The sequence below is a fragment of the Oryzias latipes genome, chromosome 19 (genome assembly GCF_053564925.1).
Source record: "Oryzias latipes strain Hd-rR chromosome 19, Olatipes_Hd-rR_3.1".
Classification (NCBI taxonomy): Eukaryota; Metazoa; Chordata; class Actinopteri; order Beloniformes; family Adrianichthyidae; genus Oryzias; species Oryzias latipes.
The window spans coordinates 18,721,292-18,746,232 of record NC_136255.1 but is presented as its reverse complement, the minus strand read 5'-3'; the positions used below and the strand labels follow the sequence as shown (position 1 = coordinate 18,746,232).

At 37.6% G+C, this 24,941-nt stretch overlaps 1 protein-coding gene across 1 annotated transcript; it reads right to left on the bottom strand.

Moving 5' to 3' along the window:
- Positions 1-8,270: 8,270 nt before the first annotated feature.
- On the bottom strand, positions 8,271-23,235 carry LOC101162079 (alpha-1,6-mannosylglycoprotein 6-beta-N-acetylglucosaminyltransferase B). The gene is made up of 18 exons (XM_011488111.4): positions 23,097-23,235; positions 22,245-22,300; positions 21,557-21,672; positions 19,590-19,719; positions 19,334-19,464; positions 17,756-17,820; positions 17,374-17,547; positions 16,536-16,703; positions 15,445-15,614; positions 15,087-15,218; positions 14,831-14,964; positions 13,532-13,674; positions 12,635-12,790; positions 12,319-12,465; positions 12,116-12,232; positions 11,919-11,993; positions 11,594-11,754; positions 8,271-10,731 (listed from the first exon to the last, which is right to left on the bottom strand). Exons 2-18 carry the CDS (start codon positions 22,268-22,270, stop codon positions 10,542-10,544), a joined length of 2,235 nt encoding a protein of 744 aa, XP_011486413.2. The 5' UTR covers positions 22,271-22,300; positions 23,097-23,235; the 3' UTR covers positions 8,271-10,541.
- Positions 23,236-24,941: the final 1,706 nt, after the last annotated feature.

Sequence of the window (24,941 nt, the reverse complement as noted above, 5' to 3'; positions counted from 1 at the left end):
CTTTAAAATTGTATACACAGTATGTGGTGTGCTTTACAAATAATCTTATCATAATTTTTCCCGGAAATATATGATTCGGAAAGCTTAAGGCATGAGAGAAAGAGAGGTGAGAGGAGAAGAGAGCTTGGGAGAAAAGGGGGCGAGACAGCAGTGGTATGGGAAAGTGTTTTAGGGAAACCAAATTAGGTGGAAGAAAGGCCGGACACAAAAGCCTTTGAAAGCAGCAGACAGTTCCCTTGACATGTGCCTTAAAAGAGATGCTGCTTTCGATGCCAAGTAGGGGGAAGGAATGGAGGAAAAGAGGAAAATGAAGGGAAGGAAGGAAGAGGAGATTCAGGGAAGGGTCTTTAAGTAAGAGTATGGTGAAAAGAGGGAGTAGCACATCGTTAAACCCCATAGGAAAAGGAGATCTGCAAAAGATTAAATGAGTGAGAATAATGCCATCACTGTAGGTTCACAGTCGGTGGAGCAGAGCTGTTCTAGTATCCATGAAATGCATACATGTTTTTTTGCATGGCCTTGCCAACACGTATTAAATTGCAAGTTTGAGAGTTCCTATAAAGGGATGGATTATAATTACACTATTGTACATTTGAAAATCTTTTTCAGAAAAGACGTGAGGAGAAGAAAACAGCCTGAATTTTAATTGACTGTACAGTGGCATAAATCTGATCTAGTTTCTGGTGTATTTTTAAAGCTACGTTCACATCGTTCTCGGCAACGCGCGTTTAAGCGGCCACTTCCATTGAAAAGTCTTCCGTTTTCAGAACTGTCTCGTTCACTCGTAGCAACGTTACGACCGTTTACGACCTCTACGTACAAAACAGGTGGCCATTGAATGCGTGTTGCAAATAAAGCCAGACCAAATTTTGACCAATCAGGGACTAAGATTTAGTAATGACGTATGGATGGCGTACCTTTTACTTCACGAAAGTGCCAACCATCTGAAAGTTTATCATGGAGGAGAAATTAATTATTGCAGTTTGTGTCCGGCTGGAATTATTCAAGATTTGCAGCGCTACGACTTTCCGCACTAAAACCTCTTCCAACTGTAGGTGGCAGACATGTGCTAGTAAACGATAGTAAACAAAAGAGAAGCCCCTCCCTGCTTCTCCAGTGTAAAAGCGTAGGCTAAATGCGCGTTCAAGAACCTGTGATTATCCCGTTCTTAAACACACATCATATGCCCGATGTGTCCTTAGCTTAATAGGAAGACATCCTAGTTCTTCATCAAGAAGATTAAACTGACACAATTTGTGTTACAAAGCCAGTACTCCGTAGGATTTTAGAAACTGCTCACATAAGGTAAAGACATGTAATATTAATTCCACTTGCAGTTGTCTGCGCTTGTAAAAAAAATGATGTGTCTGTTTCAAAATAAACTGTTGAAAATTTACTTAAAATAAAGAAAAGAATCAACAAAAATTCAGAATTTTGAACTTTAAATATTCACACTTTACGATACAGGAATATGCTTCAACAATCCAAGAGAGGAGTACAGGAAAGTTTTCATTAAGCAAACAGTTTTAAGTTATTTTCTGACTTGATTTTTGTTTCTGATCCAGATTTTTGTAAAAGTCAGGAGTTTTGACAGTTATTGACCGACCATTCTGTGCTAAAATGGGAGCATCTTTTTAGTTGTTCATAATTGGATATAATGTAAAAGTTACGATTTCATAAAATAGGTCCTTAGTGGACATTTAAAAGACAGTTATTGGAAATAAACTCCACAAATACCTACTGAAGTCCTTTTTTTCTCCAAGGAAAAAAGACAATCTTTGTCCATGACACACAAAATAAAGGAGCAACAGAAAGGATCGGTAAACAACAAACAAACCATGCTTTTTTTGTGATGTTGTCTGGAGCCAGCACTAAAACAGCAATGTTCTTTTTGTCATGCAGATCTGCACTCTTTGATACAGGTGGCCTCCTTCTTTTTCTTTTGGCCCCTTCATTTCTCTCTTCCTGCCATTGTGCGCTCACACTCTTCCTCACACACTCCCAGAAAAGACACGCACGTATTATTTCTTCCTTCGGGCTACGTCTGACTCCGGCATGAAATCAATTTCATAGCCTGCACCCTCCCACCACTGCTTTGGCGCCCATTTTCCCTCACCGTGAAGCGAGACTGTTTCTGTGCCAGCAGCACCACCACCTTCTCATTGCCCCCATCCCAGATCCCTCACTTGTCTTCGTACAAATGCTATTCCTTTCTCTGGATCACTCAAATAGACCTCCTTGGCATTCTGCTATGATTTTTATACAAGCAACTACCCCTACTGGATTTTGTTTCCAAATGTATACATTCAATTCCATTGGAGAAGACTCTATGGTCTCAAAAGTTTGCATTCTACTTTCCTTTAGAATCTAGAAAAGGAGATTTTAAGAATTTAAGCCCAAATTCTAAAGCAAAAAAAAAGATTTTTGGCAACGTGACAAGAGCATGAAAGAGACTAAAATCCCAAAATGACTTTAAAGTGACAAACGGTGGGAAGGTTGAAAGGAGGGAGGACTAACAGAGGTGCTGCGGCATGCCTTTTATCAATGTCAGCCCCTAAACTGACACAATCCACACTGACAGAGTTGTCATCATCTGGGAGGGTGGAGAAGCTGGAGAATTGGGAGGAGCTGGTCAAGGTAGGGGACTTTCCTCTACTCTCACTCCCCAGTGGCAGTGCCTGTCGAGCAGCCACATCCAGGGCCACCAAGGCCCCCTTTGTGCCAGTAATCACCAAGTGCTGAGTGATGGTCCTACGGCCTCCCGCTCTAAGAACCGGTGCATGGGGAAGGAGGGGAGAGGTGGAGGGGAGAAAGTGCAGGAGTGAAGAAGCCTGGAATGTTCCCAGAAGAGACAGAGGGTGCGAAAGAGAGGAAAAGAATGAAAAGAGGAAAGAAAGAGGCTATTTGAAAGGATGAAGGAGTGGGGTTGGAGCATCTGTTTTTGTCTCACAGGTGCACTGCAGCAGGAATGCACTGTGGTATCGTGACTAGAGTTTTAACTATAAATAAAAATTAATTTAAATCAAGACATACTTCTGATATTATGTCAGGTCAATCTTTTCTTCCCCATCTCATTACTTTTGTTTTATTTTAAAGGCTCTGATTCACAAAGTTGATGTCACCTCCTACTTTTTTCTGGGTTCCGGCATGTTTCCTGTTATGGTTTCCCTCCTTGACTCAATTATGTTCACTTTTCTGAGGACTGAGTCACTGATAAACATCTGCACAATGAGCTGAGGCACATCCGAATCAGTGGATCTTTGGAATTCCCCTCAGAAACAGGCACAGGCACCCTTCACGGCTCGCTTTTTCCCCTCTTCTCCCACGCTCCCTCCTTCTCGGACACACCTGCACTTTCACTCAGGTCCCATTCCCCTCAGTCTCTGTCATACAGAAGCATGAATACACACAGATACCTGTGTCAAAGACATCCCTCTTCCACACACACACACATTCCAATGCCTCCCAGCTGCTTGCGCACCTGGGCAGCCACCTGTCATCGCTGTGGTAACTGGCATACAGCGGGGCTGTGTCATTATCACCTGGCTCATCTGCTTCAAAACGAGAGAAAAAAAAGTGGGCACAAAGAAGGCTGAAAGAAAAACAACCGGAAAGGCAAAAAGGTGATGGACCAGTAAATGATTGAAGCGAAGATAGAGGGATTGTTATTGAGAAGTGAACTGTGTAAACATCGGCGAGGTGAAGCGGCAGCATCTTCTTAACAGATCATTCTAACACCATCATCTGATCATAAATAAGTTTTACATGACAGTGATGAACATTTTTATGGAACAATTAAATCAAATGGTGTGAAATCACACTGAGAAGGCAGGGGTAGCACCATGGTTTGGGAAAATCAAATTCCCATTTCAAAAGAAATGTATTTCCAAGCTTATTGTAGACAAAAGTCTTGAAACACTGATTTAATTTAGGCAAAAAAATCACAAACTTGCTGAAGACAAATTTCATAAATAAGTCTAAATTCATATGCGACTTCAATTAAGACTATTGAAGAACTAAAAACAACTAATTAATAGTAAGTGTTAGCAGTTATTGGGAGATATTTTGATAGGTTAAATGTTTTTTGGTGGAATTTTGCAAGTCATATATTGTGGATTTGGCGATTAGAAATAGCTTAATAAATTGTAAATTTAAACCAAGTTCTCCCTAACTTTTGATTACAATCTGTGAGCTTGAGTTTTTATCCCTACCAGTGGCAAAAATATATATTTTGTGTAATATTGTACATAGTTACGTGTGACATAACGTTGCCTTTGCATTTGGTTGAATTTTCCCCTTAAAACCAGCTTATAGTAAAGCAAGAAAATCCCATAAAAATACACAAGTTTTATGATTTAAAGTTGTTCCATAGCGCTGCACTAAACCCCCTTTTTAAAAGGTCAAAATCAGCGGTGTAGATTAAAAACAAACAAGATTTTAAGAGACCCCCTGCGTGGACCACTTTAATTACAGCCAAGGAAGTGGCACATCTTAACGTGAACCACCCTGCTCGGCTGTTGCTTCTCATGACCTTGAATGAAAGCAGAAAAGCAGTTTATCTTTTAATGTGCCTGTGTGCGAGGGAGTTACACGCTTGCAGTGTGCAGCTGCGGCGCATTGCAGCATATGGGTAGGCATGTCTGCTCTGCCTGTTAGGCAGAGAGGACATCAAAAGGTGGATTTTATACCCCCTCTTGAATACCCGATTGCCACTCCTCACTATAAATCCCACCCCAAAAGGAGCCATTTATGGGACAATAAGAGCCTTCTTATGGGCCCCAAGAAAATGAAGGCAATTCAGAGGTGTGGGATGAAAGATGACAAGGGCTTTTCTTGGCTACTTGCGTTTGCTAGTGACCTTGTTTGCATGCAACTCTTTGGAGATAGTAAAAAATGAAACGTTTGGTCAATTTAGGGCATAGGTTATCTTCCTTTTGCTGCACAAGACCATGACAGCAGATCTGATGACCTGCTCTGCCTATAAGAAGTTATAAAATGTTTTCACTTGCATGCATATATGGGGACAATGGGATTAGCAGAATTCTGAGCACACACATCCAAAAGAGCTGAACCGGATCACATCTGCCTCAGAGTTCCTCAGGTGTGAACAGATCGCCTGAAAACTGACAGGTGATGTTTGGAGAGGGTTTATATCACAGATTGCTCATGCCTTTCCACTAAACTATTCAAGCGCATACAAGCTTTTTTTACTGTTTTTTTTTTTATTTCTTGAACCAATCCCTTTTTCTTGCAGCAGTCAGCACGCACTCTTCAAAGCCATGGACTGTCGTGAGGATCCCAAAATGATTCAGGTCCCACTTATTCTCATATACCCCATCTTTTTGTTGTTTTCCCTTTTTACTCATTTAATTTAATTGCTTTAGTAGTTACCAAGTATCATTAAGGCAGACTTCTGCAGCTCCTAACGGAGTTGTAGGCAAGCCAAGCGTTTGTTGTCAAAATTTATTGGCTTCCAGGGAGGAGGGTTGTTGTTGTTCAGTATAATCTTGGCACGCCAATAACAGGTTTCAATGAAAGCAGCTGCTTTCTTATGGTGGTTGATCCCCTCTCCTCCCTCCACTACTTTATGCACTTGGACAAAATGGACTTGAGGCTGTTTGAAATTTTGTTTTGATACATCTGTAGAATATTGGTTCCTATCCACTGATTCAATTTTTTTTTTGTTGTTGTTGTTGTTGCCTAACAAGCAGAAAACCATTTTTGCTGGGTGTTTATGGTTGTTTTCATATCTGTCACTCATGTTCCCAAAAAGGCTCACTGTGGAGCAACTGAAACATGCTTGAGCACATCGCCTCCTTTTGGACAGAGTAGTTTACTGCATTCATGCAGAGTCTTAAAAGCTTTTCTGGATATTTATTTTAATAATAATAATATTAATAATAATTTGGATTTCTATGCGCTTTTCCAGACTCTCAAATCGCTTGGCATCATTTAGTGTTGCAATGTTGCAATGTGTTGCAGTGTTGCAGTGTTGCAATGTAGCAATTCTTTTATTGCAAGAAGCGTTGCGATAAAAGAATGGAAGTTAAAGTGTATTGATTACTTTGTTTCTGGAGGTATAAAGTCCTTTTTTATATAGTTTGGACAAAAAAGGCTGCCTTTACAAACCACAAATAACTTTAGGAAATAAAACGTCAACAAATAGTAATTACATCTAACATGATTGGGTTTCTGCGACCAAAACTCACGTGCTCAAACACACTTAGGGGTAAATTGTGTATAGAAATGATTTGTACTGTATGTTTTGCTGCCCTTTGGGTTTATTTTGTTTTATTTGTTTTGATTCTGCAATGGGGGAACTTTTTTGAACCATATGTATGTGTTTTCATGGTTTTCCAAGGTTATATTTGGTAGTAATGTTTTTATTTCTGCCCCCCTAATTTTTTTACTCACCAGCTTTCAATCAACCCTGCTGCTTCTAGTTAATTACTTTCTGTGTATTTAGGGGGTTGGGTTTCATTTGTTTCTGCCAGGTCCTCTACTCTTCTTTTCATTCAGTCATGTTTTACCACATTAAAGTTCATTAATTTAAAAACCTCACATTCATTTGTGCATCTATCTGTCCACTTTCTGTCAGTCAATAAAATGCTTTCTCAAACATTCACAATCAAAAAAGGTAAATGGGGCATAAATGTAACGTCGGTGATGGATTTCTGATCAAAATTGGCTTCAAAAGCTTTCAAAAATATGTGGGAATTTGCAAAAAATAATGTCCTTTCCCTGATCATGCTGATTCAACTCCATTTTCCTAAAAAAAATACCAGATTGTTTCTTCCTTTTTTAAAGTACACACAGAAATGATTAGGAAACAGGGAACACTCAAAATAACGTTAAATGACATGCAGAGTTTCTTTGCAGCAGAACTAAACAGCAGTCATTCATCACTAAAATGCTCACAATAGCCTTCAGAACATTTGAAAAAAAAATAAAATAAAATAACCCAGAATGATTCTAAAACCAAACTGGCAACAATTACCAAGAACATATGTGGCTGAAACCAGACACGTCCTACAAAGAAGCTTCATTCCGAGGGGAAACATGTCAGCATTGAAGGAAAGATGGATGTAGAAAAATACAGAGCAGCTCTCAGTGAAAACTTTTCCCACACTGCTTAGTGCTTTTAACTGTGGTTGGGGTTTTTATTTCAACAATACAATAACCAGAAGCATATCAGCATGAAAACACAATAGTAGCAGAAACAGCAAAGAATCTCAAGGAGTCTGTCAAAACCAATGCAAAATGCAAAACAAATGAATGTCTGCCAAGTTTGTATGATTCAAAAGCAGCATCAGGACTATCATTAAGGAAATATTAAACTATTTAAAAAAAAATGATAGTCATGTCATGTTTTAAGCATTCTCTCTGCACAGTTTTAAAATGAAAACAGTGCTGTTTTTCTTGGTAGAAATTAAATTTGTATGTACTGTGATTTATTTGAAAACATGAATATCTGCCTTAAACGATGTCCTTTTAAAGGTTCATGTCATTCTTTTTTTTTTTCCTTTTTCCTTCCATTTCTTAGCACTTTTTTTAAAAAGTAAAGTTAAAAGTTGTATTCTCTTCCTTGATGGATGTTACTTTTTTTTGTGGTGACATACAAAGTCATCAGGTTCCGTTGAAATTTTTTATATAAAAAAAATGCTCAGATAAATAATTTTGTCCACCCTCACTAAAGTTACATTTTCTTGATGAGAATTCCAGTTTAGCTTAGACTGTCTATAGTTTAGTTTAGCAATCAGCTATTGTATTTCCTGACTGAATTTATGTTTTTGTATGATTACTAGTGTTAAAGCCAGTTGAGACAACTAAAATGACATTGGGCTAAAATTGAATTATATTGAATTGCATGGTTTCTCCTTAATGTAAACCTCGGTTAGTCTGTTGGTGGATCCATAAAGATGATGTGCTACATGATTTCAGCTGCATGATTTTCTTTGAATATCTTTTGATGATTTGGTCATTTTGAACTCCCGAAGAGGTTCAAAAAAATGTTTTTAATAGAATATTGGCAGAGAATATTTTTACTGATTACGTTTTTTTTCATCAGATCAAAGTGACAACAGTGCATTTAGAAATATATACAAATAAATTACGCTTTTATGTTATAAAGTATTTCTTTAATATATTATGAAAATAACAATAAAAATAGTTATTATTTCTTGTAACAGAAGATTAGCATTTTCATTATTTGTCCTGTTCAAGAGAAAACCATCAACAAAACCTATATACAGATAACAGGACCAGAAATGTTTTTGCAAAAATGATTTAATTTCACAGTTTAATGCAAAATGTGCTTTACCATTTTTACTCTTGTTATTTTATAAATAGAAAAGCAATCATACATTTGTGTGAAAATTATATATTTTTAGATGTTGGACTATTTCTTTTTTTTCCTGTAAAAAAACTGATTATTTCAAAAATGAAATAAATGTAACTTACAATAAATGACTGTATTTAAAAAAAAAAACAACAACAAAAAAAAACAATTCTCTGGAAAGTTTTATGATTAAACCAATTGTTGCCCTAATACTAATGTGGTTTGTTTATAACAGAATTAGAAAAATAATGTAAATTTTTGGGACTTTGGGATGAGGTATTTGTCATCTACCATGTTTGTGAAGAGCTTATTAAAGACATCATATCTTCATCTTTAGTCGTGTCGTTTAACATGATTTTCAAAACCAATGTGTGGAAAATCCAGAGCTCCAATGACGTGAACCTTCTTCATCATACAAATATCTTTTTGTCCTGAAGGACATCATGCTGTCTGTCACAGTCAAATGGGTTTGGAGCAACCGTCTTAATCCTGTTAGTTCTGCTCTCTCATGCTGTGAGGTAAATCAGCAGAAGTGTGGAACAGGGAAACTTTTGACCACATTTAAATGTTTTTGGAGCCTTAGACTGAACTCTCTATTGCCCCCTGGGAAGTGAGTGACAGCTTTTATGTTGGCAAATGTGATATAAACTGTGACTCATCCAGAAATAACATCTTTTTCCTGAATGTTTCAAACACAACCCTCTGAGTCAAAGAATTACCTCTGAAACCTTGTCCTTTTTATTCCAAAATTGCTGTTTGACATGAACCAAAGTTAAATTCCATCACTTTTGGCCTAATTAAGCAAATCTCACACTGGATGTAGGGAAATCAGTTCATCTCAAAGGCTGTTTTCATGGGACATTTCACAGCTAGTTACGATCACATTTGTCAGTCCTGGTCTCCAACCACTGCAAGTAATGTGCTCAGGCTACACACACAACATTGAGCCAGAAAGTAACTTTTCCTACTAGTTAGATACTAGTAAGACATTTTAATGAGCATTAAAAATGTCTGTTTAGCATCCTTTGAGGCGTTTTCCCAACAGCAGAATCATGTATTCATCAATTCTCTATCACTGAACACACCGCTTTTGTTTCTTGAACAGGCTGCTCTGCAGGAGGAAGATGTTAAAACGAGTCTGTGCCGTAGAATTCACCGTTTTGGATTTTCCTTATAGTGGCTGACATTGCTAAATACCCTCGGGAAGTTCAGGGTCATGATTTGAGGCTAGATATTGGTCACGGCTAGGGGGTAATAGAGCACCTCTGGGCAACATTAGTCATTTGTTATCATATGTTATCATCAAAATGGTTTCAAAGTGCCATTTCCAGTAAATGACTTAAAAAAACACAATTAGGCCAGTCCTTTGTGACTTTTTTTCCAGTGTGTATTGAAAAGATAAACAATGCAGCTCTGCTGTTCCTTGCATTGGTTGCATGGATTTTAAAACACTGTTTAGGGGGTTTCTTGAGTCAGACAATTGGGAACCAATAGTTCATATAACAATTTAATCATGGCTGTCTGGCGCAGACCTCCCAATGGCATCCAGAGGTTATCCATGAATCGCCCAGATAATGAGCCTCATCGCTTAGCCTGTCATGCTCTCTCCTTTGAGGGGAAAATAATCTTCATAGCCAGCATAGCTACATAATCATAAACCCATTTAGATTGGTGCAATTTTAATTGAAAACGTTAATTTGATTTGGCACTGGTGCCTTGAATTTATCAGTTTTTAGTTGGTAAGCTTTCATTTGTTCATTTGCCCAATCACTCTAGTGTAAGAAAAGTTTTAGACTTGTCTCTGTATGTGTCAAAATATTTCATTTTTGGATATAAATAATTACAAACTTTACTACAGACAAGACTGTAAAACTTTCACTTGTTTTGTAAAGGCTGCTGCTTGGATGTGCTAGAAAAACCTATATGTGCAGAGCTTGCATTGGAAGGGGCTCTTGGATAAGATTTATTCCACTGAATTCTTTCATTTTGTGGTGTTTAACCCTTGTGCTATCTTAGATGACCCCACCCTTGCATTGACGTGTTATTCCTACCATGACAAAGGTGGATAAAGGTGGAAAGATTTCATGTAATCCATTGACACCAGTGAGGTTCACAAATCCTTGAAGAAAAAGGTTCAGCGCACTGTCTAGTGGGTCTAGATGACCCAACTCCCATTGTTAAAGTGCCTAGTATAGCACAAGGGTTACAGGCACTGTGGGCACAGTGCCACTTGTCCAGAACTGCAGGGACACAGTCTGCGGTGTGAAGGGTCAGAGCCAGCACAACTAAACAGCAGATTCTCCCGCTGAAGGCCACAGTGACGACCCCAAGGGTTGTAAGAGGGGAACAGATGGTTGACTTCCTGCACCATGCGAGAGCAGCCCAGTCCAAGCCTGCAAAATGGAAATTAGTGATAGATTTATGGAATGCCATACATCTCCTGATCCTCCTGGATTCTCTTAAAAGGAGGCGTCATGCCACATTCCTTTTTGAAATCCCTGAAATCTGTTAATATACCTGAGCGTGGAGGTATACAAGCCACAGGAGCAATGAGAGCAAGGCCGCCTAAATGTCAAGTTTTTTTCTAAATTGTTTTAACCACCAGGTTTAGCTTTCTAATGAAATACCAATGTGTTACATTTATTTTTTTTAAAAAGTGTTAGAATACATGACAGCAAAGTTAAACATAAATATGGTGATTTCTTTTGACAACAAAATTATCAAATACATCTTAAATTTGGACTTGTGGGCTTTTTAATTGTAATTTGTCATTTCTGGTGAATAAATGGACAAGACAAACATAGAGGTTAATTGTTAACAATTTAATTATTGTTAGAATTACATAACTGGATAGAAATCAACCAAAAATGCAGTTAAAAGAATTATAAACTACATAAAAAGAATATAACTAATCTCTGTGATTGTCTTCTCTTCATGATAGTTATCAAATCTATATCTGGAAAACAGAAATAAGTTATTATTTGATATGATTTTTAAAAATTTGCATTTCCACACAAAAAGCAAAATCTTCTGAGATGATGACTTAGAGATCTAACCCCTTAACTTTCAACTCTAGGTTCCGTAGTTCTCAATTTTTTTCATTTTTCGTTTTCATTATTAGTAAACCCTTATGATGTAAAGCTATTTTTGAGAGGTGAGAGGTTTCAGCATCATTTTGGAAAAAAAAAATCATTTTTTGTGTTTTTCTGTGAAGCAAAGATATGTGCATGTAGTACATGTCTGCTGTTTTCTCACCTGGTGAAAGCCGCAGGAGTGTTGAGGTGATGAAAGAGAGCAGGCTCGCACCACAGTGACGAGTGTTGACACACACTCACACAGGACTGACCCAGTGGACCCAAGTGCACCTTTAAAGCACTCTCTGGGGGCCAAGTAGGTACGGATGTACTGCAGAAGTTCTTGATGGATTCAGAATCAGGAAATAGATGAGAAAATGTAAACTTATCATTAATGTGAGTTGTTAAAATAGCTTTTTAGCTCATTTAAAACAGTATCAAATGTGCTTTTACTATGACACTGCTGGTAGTTATTAACTTTTGGAATTAAAAATGTGTTATTGGACCTGGTAGGTGATGTAACTATGAACCCGCTCCAGCATTCCCACACAAGTGAACTCTCGAGGAGTGAAAGGTTTCACCTGCAGAAACATACACAAACTCTTTTATTCAGAGCTACCATGAGTGGAATTTAGAGAAAATGAGATTAATGTTTATGTACTTATAACAAAGCTGTTCTTAGTTCTAGGCGAGTGACAGCTACCTCAGTGTTTAGAATAGACTTGACTGCCTCTCGAACAGCAGTCGTGTTGGTCATGTCCACAGTCAGCACGTAGGGTTTACCAATGAACTGTTCTGCGTACGGGTGCTGGGAGGAGATCTGACCATGAAAGTCATTGACTGTTTTTAGATCACAGCAACAATTTATAATGTTTTTTTTCCACTTTTGGTAGTTTTTTTTTTTACTTTTCTTGTGGTGGGTTTGCCCTTGTAGAAATTGTTGTTGTCTGATGTGTGTGGAGGGTCAAAGCGTGGTTGGAGGAAAATGCAGCCCAGAGCTATGGCTTCAATAGGAGCAGGACCCTCATATGGGAAACCGAGCCCAATAAATACCTGGAACACAGAAACAACAGAAAAAGCAATAAGTGATAAACAAATCAGGTTGTTATTATTAGTTTTGATACACACCAAATTCCGTTTGGAGCTATAAAACATGCTCTGCTTTCAGAGGAAATCATTTCCATGTTTGGTAGAATTATTCTGTGACAGCTTCGTCTCTCACCTTGGCTCTGTGGAGAAGTTTTAGGAATTGTTCTTGTGTCAGGAGTCCATGGTTTTTCACAAAACTGGGCAAATTGGAAGAATGGTGTGAAGCCTGGTAGACTGTGCCATGAGTCTCCAGTTCTTCACTGATTATTCGCACATATTCGGATTTACCCTGGTACCAAAAAACAGCAAAAATACAAAACAAAACATGTAAACAAATGTATACCCACACACTGAAAATGAAAATTTAAAGATCCACTCCAATGAAAAATGTGTTTTGGTGTTTTTAATATGTTCTTGTGGTATTTGTCTCATGATGGAGGACATATCTAAAGACAATTAAGCTTAAAATTGCATTTCTGGGTGTTTATTTATTCAAATCATTGTTAATCATAAGCACACAGAAAGGAAATGCTGTTGGAAAAAGCTTATGTGACGCAGAAGCTACTACGGCAAGCCACAGGCTCCCTGCTCTGTCCCGTTCTGATGCCTCCACTTGTAAACGACTATGTCTTCATTTTTCTCGTTCGAGCTGGCATCTAGTCATAAATAAAATATGACTAGAAATAAAAAAATAGACATTTTTTAAAAGACCAACATAGAAAAAAATATCCTGTCACTCTACATTCAAGCAAGTTAACTTATAGGTCCACGTATTTAAAGTGCTATAACATAACAAACTTGTGAGCAATACATAAACTTAGGTTTATTGCTGCTTGCCCGGGTTTATTGTATCCCCACCGCAACTCACACTGAAAGGGACCGTGGTAAGGCATCTCACAAACCAACTTAAAAATAATAAAACCAAATGTGAAAATCCCTACAAAATAAAATGACAACGTGTGTCTTCATTTAAACCTTCCAGTAGTTCTTGGAAACAGTTATTTATTCGCTTCTCGTTTGGAGATACTACCTGCCACATGTAGTCCTGTTTGCCATAGACAACTGCTATCCGCTCTTTCCTGTAGCTCTCTGGCTCCAGCCTATCCTTACTCTTTTCCGTCTTTAGTGCCTCCTCACTCACAAAACCCAGGAAAGAGTTGTCAGGAGTGTGAGCTGCAGAAAAGAATATGTAATGCAGAAAAATACCAACATAGAGACTGAATCAAAACTTTAGCTTTCATCCCTTTACGCCTGAATTTATTTCCAGCAAAAGAAATTACATATGTTTTTGCTTTCAAGTAGAAGTTAAGTTAAGGTAATTTTGGAGCCAAAATATTTACATCAATAGGTGTCAGGAGGTTCATCAAACAAGAGAAAGAAGAGATGAGAAAAAAATGTGTCTTCGTGTCTGCTCATGCTTTCTATGCCCTCTTTGCCCCAGAAACTGTTTATTTTAGAAAACTAGATCAAACATGGGGAATACTTCCACACTCATCTCCACAAAGGATGACCCAAAACAAATGAAGCTATGAGCAAAACAAATGTTCCTGAAACATCCCCAAAAACTACTTCTGGCCAACATTGATGGACAAGCTTATTAAGACAGTGGCTTAGATTCTGTGTCAGAAGAAAAACATTCTGAAGACATCAATCATCGGTTGAGGAAAGTGAGTTGTCCACATAAAATAGCAGATTAGGTGTTTTGATAAGCAGCTGCTGTTTTTTGACATGCTTGGGAAGGTGATGGAGAGAAGTGTTTACTTTGGAAAGAATGTGCCATCAACACTACCAGTCGAAGCTGCATACAGAGTCAAGTCTGCATGTGTTGGAATCTACAGTTCTCCTCTGTCTTGTTGAAGACATCTGCTAAATCTGTCTCAATTCATTCCCAGTGTTACCCTGTTGGATCTGTTTTTGCCTTTACTTGTCTCCAATGCCTTGGTCCACAGCTTTACACACTCACACATCAGATTGACGCAATAGGCCAAAACAAAATTCAAAATTACTTGTTTTTTTTGTGTATATACTTTTTTAGCCGGTAGAGATTATTAGAACTAAGGACTTTCTTTTGTGTCTTTTGTTACATCTTTAACTGAAACCCCATTCACACACACACACCTTCACAAGACAAACAACATTTTGATGTATGAAGAGCTGAGCTGCTCTGGGTTGACTGCTTCCAGCTTGTGTCCATCTCCACGGAAAAATAACAGGAAAAGACTGCGGAGTGAAGCTTTCTCTGGGTATTGGCTCAAACAAACCCTACCCTTTGGAGCAGGAAATAGATGTGTCTGCATGTTATCTCCGATTGATGGGAAAAGAAACTTACGGAACATGTTCATGTACTGTAGAGGCCGGAGTCCCCAGCTGCCCCATAGTGTCTTATATCCACGGCTCTGTGCATAACTGGCCAGGTTAAAAGTTGGTTCAGTGCCAAAAGAGTCCAAGATCCTGAAGCGGCACCTGGAAAAAGTTAAAACAGGATAAAATGATGTGTCTTATATGACTAAACTCAATAACATTTTATATTATAAGTGAAAAAGTCCTGTTATCATGTTATGTCTTTATTTTGTACGTCATCATACTTGTAATGATTAAAGGCTAGTCCCATGGCCCCATGGAGGTGAGCAAGCCCGTGGTAGTCAGTGTAGATAAGGTCAAACATTAGAGGTCTTTGAATTGGACAGCCACCGTGGCCCGGTGCAGCTCCTATTAGTCTTGACCAGACAGAGTAAGATAAAGAAACTTCAGAAACTTTTAACCTTTTTTTCACTCTAATAAAGCATGACTTGTTGAAATAAAATTTGGTACATCAATTAATCTCTTTCCACGTCTTGATGAGTTGCAACTTAAAATATTCAACAAGAGAGAGATGAATGCTAAACTTAAAGCCTTAAAATATTACGTCTACACCTCTTCCTGTATCTGGTTTGATGGTTTAACCTGTGTAACTGGCGTTGTGAGCTGCTGAAGGTCAGGTGGTGCCCCAGAATTGTCAGGCAGGCACTGAGGTCAGCCCACTGGACCAGCTCTCCAAGAGGACCTCCTCTCTCCACCATTGCCTCAAAATGCTGACCAGCCTTCCCAGCCAGGGCACCGGGGTAAAGCAGCACCTGTAGGGAGGGAGGTTTTCACATCCAAGTCACACACTGGAAAGAGATCATGTTGAGATTTTTTGTTTTCTAAACTGTCAGAACAAACTAAGGCTGGTGCGACAAAATGTAATCCAGGGAATCTTCAGTTCTGATTGATCAAATCCATGAATCTATTTTCCTCTGAGCCCAGCAACAGACTGGTGACCTGTCCAGGGTGTACCCCGCTTTTGCCCAACAGACCTCATGACCCCGAAAGGAACATACCGGGTTAAGAAAATAGATGGATGGATGTTTTCTTATAAGTAAATTGTCAAAAAGGCTAGAAATGATCAATAAAAACAAAAATGTCATTTCTGCATAGGTGCTAATGTAATGTGAATGTTTAGAACAACTGTAAATAGAAATATGCAGATCAGCAGGTGTTGTAAAAAAGGGGTGGGATCATCTGAGATTTCTCTTCAACACACTCCTTTTCAAGCACACTGTCTTGTTTAATCTGTCTTTTTTAAACTCTTGTGTTTACATTTGTGTTTGAAATAAAAAAATTGAATTGAAAAAGCAGCTTTTTGGCTAGTTCTTATTATAAAATGAATTGCAAGTGACGAGAGAACAGCTGTTCATAACCAAATAAAATTGGATTTTCAGGTTAAAATTTGAAAACTGAATTGATGGAAATTGGAAATTAAATAAAGATGTCAATTTTTAACCAAATTTATTCCACAGTTCGGCAATGATATCCAGGTATAAAACAGGCCCATTCTTTCAAAAAGAAACTTAGAGTCATGGGCTTCAACCTTTACAGTATTGTAGTGTATATTTGCATTGTACTCTCTTAATTCAAGCTTTTGCAGCCATTAAACCAGATTTAAACAAAAATAACCTCCTTGATTTCATACAGAAAAACATAAACCAAAGTTTTGGGTAAAAAATTCAACATACCTTCAGCTCAGCTGAGCCTGTGTCACTGCCATTCTGCTTCATTCTCAGACCAGCTTTGATCCACCTTTCAGACATCCGTTCCACTCTTGATCGGATGAACTTGATTGCCAAACTGCTGCTGTTGCTGAGCTCCTCATATAGTGAGCTCAAACTGTCACGTATATGAGCCTAAGTATAGGTTCAAAGAAATGGACATCTATGTCTTATAAATAAATACATTTACAGTTCCACAACAGAAAAAAATCAAATACAAATTGTTCAGAGAAAACCCATTTCTACTTTTTAGAACTATCCAAATAAGGTGTAAGATGGAAGACAGAGAGGAGATCTCCAATTTAACTGAAATATCAAAATTCAATCAATTTAGAAAATATTTTCAGCAAAAAGCAAGTTTTAAAATTCAAAGAAGAAATTGCACATTGAAATGGCGTAAAAACATAATGGAATCTAAATTTTTTGTAACCTGTTAAGTTTAAAAATACTGCTTGTAATATTTTTCAGTTTAAATTGATCATCAGACAGAATGATAAAAAATAAGTGAAAGCAACCTTTTGGAGTCACAGGGCTGCCAGAGTCAAACCTGGCTACTATTGGGCGAAGGCGGGGTACAACCTGGACAAGGCTCCAGTCCAGCAACTTTCTTCCCCCATTGTTTTTCTGTTTTCAATTCTTAATACCTAGTTTGTAATGCCCTGTGACAGACTGGTGATCCGTTCAGGGTGTACCCCACCTACACCCAACAGTAGCTGGGTTGTCTCTAGTAACCCTAAGACCCCATTAAAGGATTCAGCCGGGTTCTGAGGATGGATTGATGAAAATTCTGTTTTAAAAAAGATACCGTCTTTGCATTCAAATGGGTCTTCTGGTGCCATGGGAGGCTGGAGTGGTTCCTTCCAGGACGGGGAGGGCAAAAGTTCTCAATTTGACTGAGATAAGACAATATGGAGCAGGTGGTACCATCCACCCCGTAAAAAGCATAGCAGGGGTCTGACTCCCAATGGGCCTGCAGGAACTGCCACAGAGACGGAGTAAGAACTGTTTTATTGTTTTACAATTTGTTCAAGTTATCTTTTTTAATACTATGGCAGTAATATTTAAATTAAATGTCTTTGTTTGATTTAAAATAGAATTTGAAATTCAAACCTTTCGAGAAAAGCTCTTCAACACAACAGGATTTACACAACTGAAAAAACATGGATGACTTTTTCACACAAGCTCACCTCTGTTTTTTCTGCACAGACAGGATAGGCCGGATCAGTTGGCATGTCACATTTCTCAGTGAATCCTATAGGAATACAATCATTTAATTAATTTGTATTCAGTTATTCCACAGTCGGATACACAAAAGACAGATGTATTAGTGTTAAAAACCAGTTGTGTGAATGCAGCGTAAAGCAAAGGAAATAAGAGTTACTCTGTTGTTTCTTTTACATCTTGTTAGTCAACGTTGTAAAGTCATATACTTTCAATTAAACAGACACAATATATATCAAGATTTTTTTCTGTCTTTTCTTATTTATTTTAGTTTCAGAGCATAAGCATCTCACGCATCTTTGACACTGCTCCTTAGTTTCATGATTTACATAAGTAGGTCTATATTAATGGATATTTTGTTTAAAGAAAAAGTTTCAGTTAAAGTAAAACTGAACAGGAATTCAGAATTTATTTTGAACACTATTCTTTGTTGTTTTTTTGGGAGGGGGACAAACGTTAAGTTAATGCCTTGGATTCATCATGAAATATCAGAATATCTGTTATTCTGATGGTAAGATGGATGGGTATTTTAAGGCAGAGTGTTTAAACAGGCCCCGTCCCAAAAGCCCTTTACCATCCTTAGTCAGTGACAGTTAACTAGTATAATAACACAAATCTGGACCATCTGCTTTCAACTGATTCTCATTATTTTATTATACAAAAATGTAGTCATAAAGGAGATCAAAACAACAACAAGAAACTAAAAGAGTATGACCTGGCCTGTTGAAAGGACTCCTGGGTAATTGTCTGTTTTATAGGTGTGGGGTAATGTGAGAGGCAGGGTGTGAGGGGCCTAATAGGAATTGAATGAACGCTGATGACATGTGTGTATGTAGTGTATGTCTTCACATGTTCACAAGTAAGCAAACATGCTTTTGCATGTGCCTGTGTGGCACAGATCCTCATATGAAATGGAGTTCACTCATCCCCTCCTCACTTTAACACAAGCCTGGCGTGCCAGCCAGTGTGAGTAACCCAACTCTGACCTGACACCTCACAGGAGGGTCGTGAAGTCAATGTAAACATTTTCGCCGCAGCCGCTAGATGATTGACATTGGTTCTGTGGGACTTGTTAAATATCTATTCAAGTACTTTTATCCCTCACAGGCACCTGTATCCACCACCCTTTAACCCTCCATTCAAACTCTCTATTATCACAGCTTGTTAATTTTACTGAGTAGTTAACCTCTACTCTGGGTCCAAACCAAGGTTTTGGTGTTCACTGCCAAACTACCAGTCTGTCACAGGACAATTGTACAGCATTTGCTCATGTTCCCTGCAACAAACCCAAAAAGCTTTTCTCTCAATCAACATGTTCACAGCCATTTAATTTTAATTTTAGAACTAAAGGGAACACAAGACACTACATTAATAGATTATGTTATGGATGTATGCAGTACATTATTTAATTTCTTTTTTTCAAAAATTGAAACACAGCAGAAGTGCAAAGTAAATCTAAATCTAAATATTTGTTACAAAATTCTAAAAATCGTCAAGTAAAACTCTTAAAATGAGAGGCTGTAGCAGATCAATCTGGGCTTAACCTGAGGGTGGCGTGAGCATAAATGCTTTATGGTTGTGGTGCTGTTGGCTACTGATCTGATCTAGTCTCCAGGACACTCGCTGCAGCTCTGTTTCCAACAACCTCCCCAAACTTTGCTGGTCCTGTTTAAAGCTGGAAAGCAAATTAAAACAAAAACACAACACAGAAATAATTACAAATGTAAAACCTTTGCTATGTAGACCTGACTGTACTTAAATATCAAAAGAATAATTCATAATAATAATTTCATCAAATACCTTTTAAGCAGTGAAGTGAGAGCATTTTTGTTCAGATGGGTGTTGTGTCTTTCTCTGCTCAGCTTCTGCACCTGAGTACTCAAAGCATCCAAGCGATGCACCAATTTATTGATACCAAGAATGTTCCCACCTGCATGAAAGAACACAAGGGTTGGTATTTCTTCCACAATTGGCTGGCAATTTACTTCAGCATCTGTAGTATTTTTGGCATAATGTTGTTAAAACTCAAGTATGACAAACTTAATTAGAAAGAAGATAATATTTTAAGCAAAGCCATAGTCTTTTTTATTATTTAACACTGGCACATTCATGCAAGTCCTTCTGTTATGCCCCTGCAGTACAGTTACTGCTAATTCTGATAACACAAAATCCAAAAGGTCAATTTGGGAGGTCAGGTTAAAAATTACAATGCAGCTTGCAGCCGCACCTTAAATTGGGAAACCTAATAACAATGTTTTTTTTTTTTTTTATTTAATTTTTTTTTTGGACACTGGTAAAGTATCCATTAAACTGGCTCTTCAAACCCACCCTGACTTGTCATAAACATTGTAAAATGTGCTACATTTAACAAATACGGTTTAAGCACAAAATTAAAAAATAAACACACAAGGAGTCTGATAAATTATTTAAATGAATCCTGCATGGAGCACACTTAAATCTGTTCAACTTGCAACATGAGACCAATGACTTTTGCTTTTCAAAAACTGAATTCAGAGATTCAGAAGCTGAATGTCAACAAACAATAATTGAAAACAAAAATCACTTTGCACAAAAAGGTTCTGAAAAAACTATACTTTGGGAGAAAAAAATTAGGGGAGGAAGGGGGATCAGGTCTTATTTGACAGAACTGTTGAGTTGATGTAATTAAAACATTTTATTCCAGTTTCAAATGGTTAATTTTGGTACCACTGGGATTTGAGAGCAAAGAAATGGGTTAGGATTAATCCTCAGAGTTACTATAAAGTGCACTTATTGTTTAAAAAGTTAACATTTCCAAAAAAACAGCAATTTCAAACTAACTTACTATGAAAAAGGAAGTACAAATTGAAAGGATCATTACGTTGATAATTTTTTTCTACAAAGATTGAAGACAAAACAAATGGATTAAACTGAATTGTTTTTACTGCTGCATTCAACAGCATCTCTTCCATGTGACATAACGCATTTTGCATCTAAGCCATGGCTGTGGCTCTTTGTACACAACCTGTGGTGGGTCCTTCTAAGCTCAAAGCCTTTGTGGCTGAGAATAACCACCGGCTTGCATTGTTTCAAACAAAACATTGTTCATGGAGGCAAAGGACTTCAATATTTGGATGTTTGGATCAAATATCATCTCCTGTGATGACAGTCTTACTAAAATGTTTAAGTCACCCACAAAAACCGCAAGTTTGTTTTTATTCTGTTATAGATAATCCCTGGAGAAATGCATGTTCTCTGTAGCATATCTCCAAATTCTCCAAGTAACTGAATTTAGAAACTTTCCAACAGCATTTATGAACAGTTTTACAGAACTTATTGTTTTTCTGGAAGATAAAATAAAGTTGAAATACTAAAAAATGTATTTTGATTAAATATTTGGCTTGCATTCACAAATTGTTTTGGAACAGACACCCAAATATGGTTAATTTATTCTAAAGTTACATCATAAAGAACAGCTGAATTTATGGGAAATACAACACAGTGCTCCCTGCTCACTTTTTTGTTTTAATTTTTTGTTTTTTTTTCTGTCCAAAACAGAAACAAACAAGGAAGAAAAAAAAGTTCAGTCCAGAAAGAAACAGTCTGACCTGACAAAAATATTTATCTGACTGGCCACATACCAGCAATTGTCCGGCCAATGAAGATTGTAGGGGCCCACCACAAGTTGTGTATAAATGTTCTTTCGATCATTCAACATATAAGTGTTGTACATTTCAATAAGCAAGAGGAGACCTCGCCCAAAACTAAATCATCCATTTCTCTGTCACCTTGTTCTTCAGGAAACCTCCCAGCAGCTTCATTCTGGGTCATCTCAAGAGGCACCCAGAGGCTTTGCAGCAGGAGGGTGATCAAAGACAGGCACAGACAGAGCACCAGGCAACCACTAGAGGGCACAAAACACAAAGTCTTCCATCACATGCCTGACAGAAAACAGCACATTCAAGAAAAAATGGTCTCCCTCAAACGCAGACCATAATATTTTGTGTTTAACTGCTTCTTTGAAAAGAGACTGAAAATTTTCCAAAAAAATAAAAGGAGAGAAGAACTTTTTTTTTGTTTAAGGCAAGTGAGGGAAGTTTTTTCTGTGTTCTCTTTTTGACTTTGATTTTTTTATCACTGAAACATCTAACATTAATACATTTGGAAAAGAACAAAAAAAAACAGCAAAGTTCTATGTCTCTGCTCACAAATGATAGGCACAGACAATGCTTCTCTTGCACTATCATCAGGCCAGTTAACATATCAGAGCTCTCCAAAGTAAACAGCTGAGCACAACCATGTGCGCAAATATTTAGCAAGGCCTCTTGATATCTACAAAAGCACAAGACTTGGATCCAAAGTTAAATATTTTTGTTCAGCTGCATCAATTTTAACGTCAATAAGCATTTCAGAGCATGCATTGCTGCATGTCTCCATTAAACGCTTTGGTGATTAATGGAGAAAGCTGGACCTTACCTGCGAGGACGCAATGCAACACGCATGGTACCCAACGGACACCTCTCCAGATATCACTGTCAAGGCATGAAAAGGTGAAATCATTACGAGGATCAATGAATATATACATATTGTGCCCCAAAGCATCAACACATATAGTTCATTAAATCAATTCAGATGTTTTGTCCTGACCCTTTTTACAGGGTAAGCATTCTTGCAACCTCCCATTGCATGCAATGGTGAAAAAGGTTTTTTTTTTCCCACCAAGTGTAGTGATTTTAAAATTGACCCTTTGATAAGGTAACATCAGTGCAAAAAACCAGAGCAAATGTATCAGGATTTTATTGTTCTTTTATAAAAACAACAGAATAGAAGAAAACTTAAAATTCTTTTTTCCTTCAATTAAACCTGCAAAATAACAATACCATGGTAAAGTATAGTGAAGGAAGCATGATCATGTGTGCTGTTTCCTTGCTTATTTACTTGATGCAACAATTGTCAAATCTCATTTTGAATAAAACATGCTTCAAATTTTGACAGAACTATTAAAGAAATGCCCTGTTTATGCTTGCGTGTTTGCTACAAAGCAAGTTTTGTATCACTTGGACTTAAGCACAAAAGATCCATAAAATGTTTATGATTAAACCACCTGCATTGCATAACTAACAACTAGCATTCAATAGGGCATTTCAGCTTTAGATTCTTCTGTGTTTGTGTTTGAACAACTCAATCAATCGGACAGATAAGTATAACAAAATATGTTGTTATCTTGTTGTTCTGTGTCAGTGTCAGTGAATGACAGAAATCATGCAACTCATTTGTAACTGAAAAAGCCAGCCAGCAGACAAACACACAAACACTCTTTCTTCTCACCTGTATGGGTTTTAGTCCCAACCCACTTGCAACCATCAGACCTGTTTGGAAAACACACAAATGCAGGAAAAAAAAGAGATAAACTCTATCTTGCCTTCTCTTTTTAAAGCTTTTTTTTATGTTCTTTCTGTCTTCTTCCCTCCTATTCTGGTCCTGCCTTTTCTCTAACAGAGGGCCTATGAGAAGGCATCATGTGGTTGTCAAGGTAACCCAACTCCCCTGTAAAGAAAACAATACCCGTGGAGCTCCTTGGGCTTCTTGAGAACACAATAGAAGCCACGCTATAGCATGACAACTTCTTTCAGCCTGTGGCTAGACTTAAAGCCTTAAGAAGGGAACTCTTTCATAAACCTCAAATGGGGCAAAACATTGGCACTTTGGGAGATAATAGACACTAACAAAATGACTCAGACGGCCCCTTTTTCAGCGCAAAGCAGAGTATGTGATAAATAAAAGATGATAGGAAAACTGGATCTCTGGCACTGCCTAAAGCTCTTGTACCAAATTATAGGATTTTTTGGAAAAATGCAAACATTTGGTAAAAACAGATTTTTTTTCTGAACTTTCTAATCCCCATTAGTTATGCAATTTATTTAGGATTTTTCTCTAGAGATTACAAAGTTGCAATCACATAGGGATATTGAGTTACACATCAAACCAAACTGCTTTACTAACTAACAATACTGCTTTGGAGTTAGGCATTTAGACCCACATAAGATCTCGAAATTCTCTAATGTCTGGAAAAAAGGTCTATATAAAAAAACAAGCAAAAAAGAAATACTTCCATCGGGTAAACATTTAAACATCAAATGTTCTGTAAAAAAGTAAACATGGAATGTTAAAGTCTGCCACTGGTCTCAGCTTTTTAAGAGATAGCACAGCTTTAGTCACCCCTGACTGCTCAATTTGTGTCTGTGTGCACGCTCATTTGTGATGTAGAACCAAACGGGATGGAGCTGAAAATAGGTGGGGTTAGAGTGACGTCACGCAGTGTGTGGGAACAGAAGGATTTCACGAGGGTAAACCTCTGTGAGCTTAAGCCTTAAGGCTTACTCCCATCTGTCTCTGTTGTTTCCTCTCCTTCATGCAGTTGTGCATCTGTGACTCAAGAGGGGATAATACTAGCTGAATTTCATTTCCAGTGACTTTCTCTAATTCTAATCATCACTATAACCACACAAAGTCACAATACATAAAAACACAATAGATCCTGGATTGTAATTTTAAACATAATGATTAAACAGAATGATGATGACACAGAGGTTTAGCAGATGAGGTACTTTCCCTAACTCGTGCTTTTTTTCTCTAAAAATGTCTGCTTATGTTTACAGGAATTTTTGTAATCTTTGTACGGATCACATCGTTTTTGGCTCAGGATGAAAGGTATGTTCTGCACTTTCAGTCACTTTAAATGCATGATAGCAGAGAAGTAGTAGTTTTTATATTAACCCACCCTTAGCAAAAAGCCGTCTATTAAAGTGTACCACAAGTACACCGCTATACTTAAAGTGAGGCAGTAGTTGAAGTATATCTATATATTGTAAACTAAAAATGTTCAAATTCAGTCTGACAGGGTATTCAGTTAGTATACTTACACTTACTGTAAGTTTGAGCTACGCTAACACTGTTAGTAACGTTCTGATTTAATGGAGAAAAAAGGGACGAATTGTGCTCCGTATTGGTTACAGTGTAAGCAATTCTGTTCTGTCTGAACGCTTGATTTATGATGCTGTTTACTGTCTTATGGTCATCTGCAGACAAATCATTGATTGATTGAGAATTTTAGGCATCAGTCATTTATTTAGCTCATTGCTTGTAAAAACCACAAACTGATCAGATTAGGCA

What these genes read in the sequence shown, in the direction of transcription:
- LOC101162079 (XM_011488111.4), bottom strand. Translation starts at nt 22,270, where the DNA reads ATGCGTGTTGCATTGCGTCCTCGCAG. An exon ending in ACAGTACATGAACATGTTCC is followed by an intron (nt 13,675 to 14,830) that starts GTAAGTTTCTTT and finishes TCTTTTCTGCAG; the next exon opens with CTCACACTCCTGACAACTCT. An exon ending in AACAGGACTACATGTGGCAG is followed by an intron (nt 12,791 to 13,531) that starts GTAGTATCTCCA and finishes TTTTGGTACCAG; the next exon opens with GGTAAATCCGAATATGTGCG.